This window comes from Phalaenopsis equestris, unplaced genomic scaffold, assembly GCF_001263595.1.
Source record: "Phalaenopsis equestris unplaced genomic scaffold, ASM126359v1 Scaffold000002, whole genome shotgun sequence".
Taxonomy (NCBI): Eukaryota; Viridiplantae; Streptophyta; class Magnoliopsida; order Asparagales; family Orchidaceae; genus Phalaenopsis; species Phalaenopsis equestris.
In genome coordinates, this window is record NW_018164444.1 from 22384657 (window position 1) to 22391635 (window position 6979).

General features: G+C 35.3%; 1 protein-coding gene across 1 annotated transcript; it reads left to right on the forward strand.

The window, feature by feature from the left end:
• Positions 1 to 482: 482 nt before the first annotated feature.
• Positions 483 to 1628, forward strand: LOC110028718 (germin-like protein 5-1). The gene is made up of 2 exons (XM_020730688.1): positions 483 to 894; positions 971 to 1628. Exons 1-2 carry the CDS (start codon positions 780 to 782, stop codon positions 1513 to 1515), a joined length of 660 nt encoding a protein of 219 aa, XP_020586347.1. The 5' UTR covers positions 483 to 779; the 3' UTR covers positions 1516 to 1628.
• The last annotated feature ends 5351 nt before the right edge of the window (positions 1629 to 6979 follow it).

A 6979-nucleotide genomic window follows, 5' to 3' on the forward strand; every position in this document is an offset into this window, starting at 1 on the left:
TAGCTAACCCATTATGTAGTGTATTGGAGCAAAAATCAGAGCAGAGGGTGTACAATAAAAGAATGCTCAATCTATATCCACAATAAATGGTTCTAGAGACAAATGGTTGAGATGCACTCAGTTGATCCAAAAGTGAGAATATGCTTGTAGTCATATTCTTGTTAAAAGGAATCACTATAAACAAATACAAAAAGGGGTCATAGTGCTAAATTACAAAAATTAATGAACACTCAAATGCTGTCGCCAACACCACATTAAACCAGAAGTCTCATCTTGATTACTCGTAGGTATTTTTTAGTTTATTTTATTGAAAGTTTATCATACTAAGAGCATACTCATATTTATGTCTTCTGACATTAAAAATCTTAAATTTTCTGTACCTTAATTTTTCAAGGCAATATTAATCATGTGCTGCACTTGGTTAATCATCAACCTGCTCAACTCAGCTACCCTCCGCTTCCAATTAGCTGGCTTTCTGTCCCCATTATCTTCACGTCTAAGAACTATTTTGCTTGCCCGTGTTCTCACATCACATTCCATCTCTTCAGCACGAAAACCTACGGACATCAACAGCGATCGAGCGAAGGGCCAAAAAAAATACGATCTTTGATTAATTGCAGCGGTTGTTGTCCATAAAAGCGGGATCGACACCAAATATTTTTTCCTCCATCACCAACCCCCACAGAAATCTTATAAATTTCATTCCCTCTCCCCTTCCCCTAACCACCACCTTCAAAAGCCACCACATACCAAACCAAAGTAAACAAAAGCACAGATTCATGCCGCCCAACAGAGCTCCCCTTCTTCTCCTCCTCTTCCTCGCCGCATCCACCGCCACTTTCGCCGCCGACCCCGACCTGCTCCAAGACATATGCGTCGCCGACCTCAACTCCAGTAAGCATCGCTTAATTCACCAATCAGAAGCTGATTAAATGCTAACCCATCTTTCTCCACCTTTATTTTTCATCAGCGATAAAAGTGAACGGTTTCGTGTGCAAGCCGGATGCTGCTGTTACGGCGGAGGACTTCGCCTTCAAAGGACTGGCGAAGCCAGCGGTGATCAACAACACTCTGGGCTCCGTTGTGACGCTCGGCAACGTGGAAAAGATTCCCGGGCTAAACACCTTGGGAGTCTCGTTAGCCCGCATAGACTACGCTCCCGACGGCCTCAACCCGCCCCACACGCACCCCCGCGCCACCGAGATCATCTTCGTCCTTTACGGCTCCCTCGACGTGGGCTTCATCACCACCGCAAACAAACTCATAACCAAAACCATCGCAGTCGGAGAAACCTTCGTTTTCCCCCGCGGCCTCGTTCATTTTCAGAAGAACAATGGGGATAAACCCGCCGCCGTGATTTCCGGATTCAACAGCCAGCTTCCAGGCACACAACCCATCGCTACTGCGCTCTTCTCCGCCTCGCCGCCAGTCCCGGATAACGTTCTCTCCAAGGCCTTTAGGATTAGCGCCAAGGAGGTGGAGAAGATAAAGAGCCGTTTCGCTCCCAAAAGCTAAGGAATTAAAAAAACAAAAAAAGAAGATGTTTGCAAGTTTCAATAATTGTTCTGCAATTCCTCCTCTGTTCCTCTGGTTTCTATTGTATGTATTGAATTCTTTTTTTTCTTTGATTGTTGTATTGATCAGTTGTGTCGTAAAAAACTGGCAAATAACTCTTAATTATGTTTCAGAATTTCATGGTTTGATTGAGTGTAGCCGCAATGCATGACGGTTGAATGATTTGTTAATTGTATATGATTAAATTATGGAGCTTTTGATAGTGACGGTTATGATGGAGTCGAGGGAGGACTGGTTGGAAAGTAATTAATTTGCAGACCTAACAAGATTGGGATGATGCTTAAGTTCCAAAATTCGTAGTAGTGGAAGAAGGACAGAGTGGGTGGGAGATTTGTTGAAAGGTCGAACAGATGTGATGGACCCCATAATAGCCATCTCTTTGGAGCCGTCTAAAAGAAAAAATAAAGTTTTTGAAATGCTGCTTTGTAGATAATTGCGAGGAGATCAAATGAAGATGATCGGATCTGGTGAGCTGTTTTTATTTACATCTTGACCTTTTATGGAAAAAAAAAGTATTATATCATGACTCCTAATGCATTCAGAGTCTAATGGTGGGGGACCACGTGTTAAGTCGGCTCCACCATTTTTAACACTGGCCAATACCAGTGTATAACAGTGGGGCCCACTTGACATGTGGCGTCCTATCATTGGACTCCGAATGCATTAGGAGTGTTGATATAATGTTTTCTCTTATGGAAATCAAGGATGTTCATAGTGAATGTTCTTGTTGAATGATTTTCGTCGAGCAGCGGTGGAGTCTGAAAGGGCAAGATTGTGTTGCTACTTGAATGCTTGGATATGAATAAAAAGATAATGAAAAGCTTTTTGTTTCCAAAATCAAAACTAGATAAATTTGCTGGTAGTAATTTGAAGTTGCATTGCTAAAAAAAAAGGTTGGATAACAAATTATACATAGACAAAAAAAAAATGTATGCAAATTAATAAGTATGGAATTGTCTTAAAGGTCAAACCTCAAAAAGCAACTCAAATCAGAATTCTACAAGTGATTAGGTCCACCTAATCAAGTTATATACATTATATATCTTTTTAGGGAATATATTATATTTCTTTCACCAAATAATTATGATTTCACCACCTAATAGAATAATTAAAGCAGAATTATGATTGATTAAAAATTAAATGATAACAAACAAAGTTAACATGATAGAACTATCTAACCTAACATGTTATTCTTTGAAAGTAAGATGGTAAATTTGCCAATTATCCTTCCACATATAGTTCGTGTGGCATTATGTTAAAGTCGTGTCGCATTACGCCAAAGAATTTGTTGTCATGTGATTAAAGCACATTTTTTATTTGTTTTTGAATTTAATTAAGCTAAATATCTTATGATTTATTGTTCATTATACCCAAAGGGACTTGTATTACATTATTACTTGAAAAATGTAATTGGTTCACTTTCAGCCTTCCATATTCCAGCCAACATGTATAGCTGTACAAACAAAATCAAAATTTTTAACTTCTAACAAAATTAAATGGCAATGGTTAATACTAATAGACCGTAGCTGAATTAAAACTTCAGAAGAGAGATGACGACTATTTAAATTTTAAGTTATTATCTCGTTAAATAATTTCTAAAACTATTATTAATACTAGCATTTATTAAATAAAAAGGTAGCTAGTATTAAATTATTATGTATGTATTTAAATTTATTGGTTATAATTTTCAATGTATCATATAATAGAGAAATTAGTAAGAATCTAGGGCTGGTGAGGGCCTCCACCAGCCACCTCCTAGTTTTACATTTCTAATATAACGTGTCTGAAAAAATTAAACATAATAAACATATTCACTTGATTAAATAATGCCATCACCATATTACAATTAGTTATCTCTTTATCCTTCTATTTTTTTTTAATATAATTTTTTTTTGGGCCCGCCATGAAACTACATCATCTAGAGCATTGAAATAGGTGTAGCCTAAATCATATATTAGAATAAGTCTTTATATGTTCAAGTCAATGAAAGATGACATATACTTGTCACATATCCTATGTCCAACGCCATATGAATTGTTCTCTTAACATATGAGAATACTACTACACTATATCTATTTTAACCTTCTACATTCACCCACTTGAAGAGCCTAAATTTCATACAAGCTTCTTTTATTGTCTATTGAATCCAAACACTTATTTGGACTAAATTATTAATGAATTTAACCAATAATGTAACTTGGAATGTGAGATAAATTTTTGAATAAAACATAGTATTGAATGGTTTCATGAAAATAGAAGAGTATTCAAAGGAAAAAAACCTACAAATACCACAAGCTTGACATTTCATCTTTTAGAGAAAAAGTTATTTATCCAAGAATTAAATTAGTTGTTCAATATTACTTGTTCAATTCTTGTCAATGAAAAAACAATAATAAATTTCATATAGTTAAAAAAATCTAGAACAATTGAATTATGTTTTCTGCTCAATACTTCATTTTTTTGAAAAAATGTGCTCAATAATGATAAGGTTCTCTTCTTTAACTTCACAATTCTTTCTTATGGCATTTTGTGCTTCCTATTCTTAATATGGGAGAAGATAACTTAGATCATATACCAACTCTATTTTTGGGAACATTAATGTTGCTTGGATTATTTTTTGGGACATGAATTATTGCATAAGGCAGCGGCTTAGATCAATAGAATTATGTTTTGTATGAAGTTTACTCCACTATTATCTCTAAATTTGTTCATTAATGGAAAAGTTCTCTTCTTTAGCTCTACAACTCTTTCCAACGATATTTTGTGCTTCTAATTTTTAATATGAAAGAAGAGACCTTTGATCATAACCAACTCTACTTTTGGGAACATTGATTAGGCTTGGAATATTTTTGGGGACATCAATTGTAGCATATTTCAAGATGATAAAGGTGGTGGTTAGCTAGCTCTAATGGCTAGCACTGAAATAAAATATTGTCAATTTAATAGCTTTATATATTCATATTAGGGTTAAGCTTCATTGTGTCATTATTAATAGTCATTTATTAATCTTTTTTAATTATATTTAACTAAGGTACTTTCTGTTATTGTCTCATATTGTTATTCAATCATCATTTAATTGAAAATCAATTCCCTCAACCCTGCATAATCAATTATTTTTATTCAAGAACTTATATATTTCAAATGATTAATTCAAATAATTATGTATGGCCTTTTGAAGCACCTACATAAGAGTCAATTTAATCTATGTGATCCAATAAAAAATTAAGCTTCGTATACCAACTCCACTTGCTTTGAATTTTTGTTTAAACCCTATAAATTTGAATACTTTATGCATATAGGCAATAATGTTTGAAAACGCTTTAGAAATAGAGGGAAGACAAGCTATACCTCCATGTTTGACGGAGTTTTCAGCCATCCATAAAAACCAGCACAGCACAATAAGAATCACAATAATTGAAGGTTGGAATCGACACCCCATTCAAACCATCAATCTCTTATGGAGCTGAACAACCTGGTAGGCAAACAATTCCCTCAAATATTATAAAACTTACTCCATATTCGGTGAGTGAAGTCACACTGTAACAGCATGTGAGTTAGAGATTCCTCCTCACACCTATATAATAAAGAGATAGAAGGGATTTCAAGTCCCTTCAGTTTGAGAATGTCATCATCGGGAAACTCTGAATGTGGAATTATCTAAGCAAACAATGGAATAGATGGCTTCAATAACTCGTTCCAGAGCCACTCACAGTTATCATGGGTATGAGATTGAGAAATTCCTTGAGCAATGGTTTTATTCATAGATAATTGAGCCCCAATTTTAAAAATTAACTCATCCTTCTTTTGACTATTAAAAGGTAATCTGTTGATACACCTTCCTTCATTAGAGGGAAGGAGCTAATGAAGCTTTAGAAGGTCCCAAGTACCATCACTCCAGCAATCCTTAACCATAAAAATTAGATGACGAGGCCCCCATACAAGTCAACAAGTAGTCTCCAAGGTGACTAGTCATCAAATAAGATGTTCAATTTTCCCTCACCCAACTCCCACTTTATGAATTGTTCAACAACCTCCTTATGATCCAACATTTGTTTCCAGATAAGAGAATCTAGCAATTGAAGGGTACATACTATAGTTTTTCTGCAAATGAAATATTTTCTCCACATAAGTTCAGCGCAAAGAGTCTTTTTTGCAAATGTAATATTTTCTCCACATAAGTTCAGCGCAAAGAGTCCTATTTGTCCCTAAATTAATCCATAACTTTATAAAACTTATGTGCATTGTGTCTTCAATTGATCTGAATCCAAGTCCACCTTGTTGAATTGTCTTACAAACTTTTCTCCATTTGATCTGATGAATGTTGGAAGAATTGCCACTCCATAAGAACTTTTTAAAATACTTTGGATGCAGTATAATGGGACAGTGGTGAGGATACTTTTGAGTAAAGTTGAGTCCACCACCATAGGTAAGGAAGTTGTTCTCCAAAGCATTCAATCTACTAGTAACCTTCTAACTCACCCCTTCAAAAAGATGACATTTCTTTCTTCCCTTGTGAATTTGTGTTCCCAGATTTTGCTGATATTATTAAATATTCTGCCTTTTTCTTGAAAAATGCATTGAAACAAGAAGAGTTTCTATCTCCATCAGTAAATAAGTGTCCCACAACCTTCTATTTTAAAAAGTCTTCCTCAAATCGGATAACCTCATTCAAAGAATCCTGTGTAGCAGCCAACTCCCCATCTCAATTAAATCATTGAAATATTCTTCCTCTCTTCTATTAACCACTTCTTCAGCCTCAGCAACTTTCTTACTAATATCACCAAAAACCTCCCAGCTCCAATTTTTAAGAGCTAAGGCCAAGTTTTTTATGGAGCATCCAAATTCTGATCCAAGGGTTCCCATTATGTGAGCAATGCCAGTTGTTTTCCACAATGTTAAGAAAGTTGGAGTGAGAAGTAAAGACATTAAGAATTCTACAGTGCCCTTTACTGGGGGGTTTTTGTCCATGACATGTAAGTGATCTAAGTTTGTTTTATTTAGACGGTGAACAGTGAACTAGAATAATGATTTAAACAGGAAGAATAAGTCAAAAACATATACAATCACTATAAGAGTCTTCACCTTCTCCAAGTAAAAGTTGACCCAAAATAGCTCAAATCAAATAAATTAGCACATGTATAGCATCATTAAACATATCTATCTGATTTTTCATTGGTGGTCTGCCTTCTTTCCACTCCACGGCACTGGAAATTATATTAAAATCCACTCATATAACCCAAGGCTCCTCACAGCTTGTCCCAAATGTCTTGATGAAGTTACGCAATTCCAATTTAACAACTTTACAGGTTACAACATAAACAACAATGAAAATAATCGTTTGAACACCAAAAATTGACTAGCAGATATGACGATGTCCACCTTTTGCATTCTTCCACAAAATCCA

Excerpts from the sequence above, each read along its gene's own strand:
- LOC110028718 (XM_020730688.1), top strand. The coding sequence starts at position 780 with ATGCCGCCCAACAGAGCTCCCCTTCTTCTCCTCCTCTTCCTCGCCGCA. Across the intron at positions 895-970 it reads CGTCGCCGACCTCAACTCCA|CGATAAAAGTGAACGGTTTC; the intron begins GTAAGCATCGCT and ends ATTTTTCATCAG.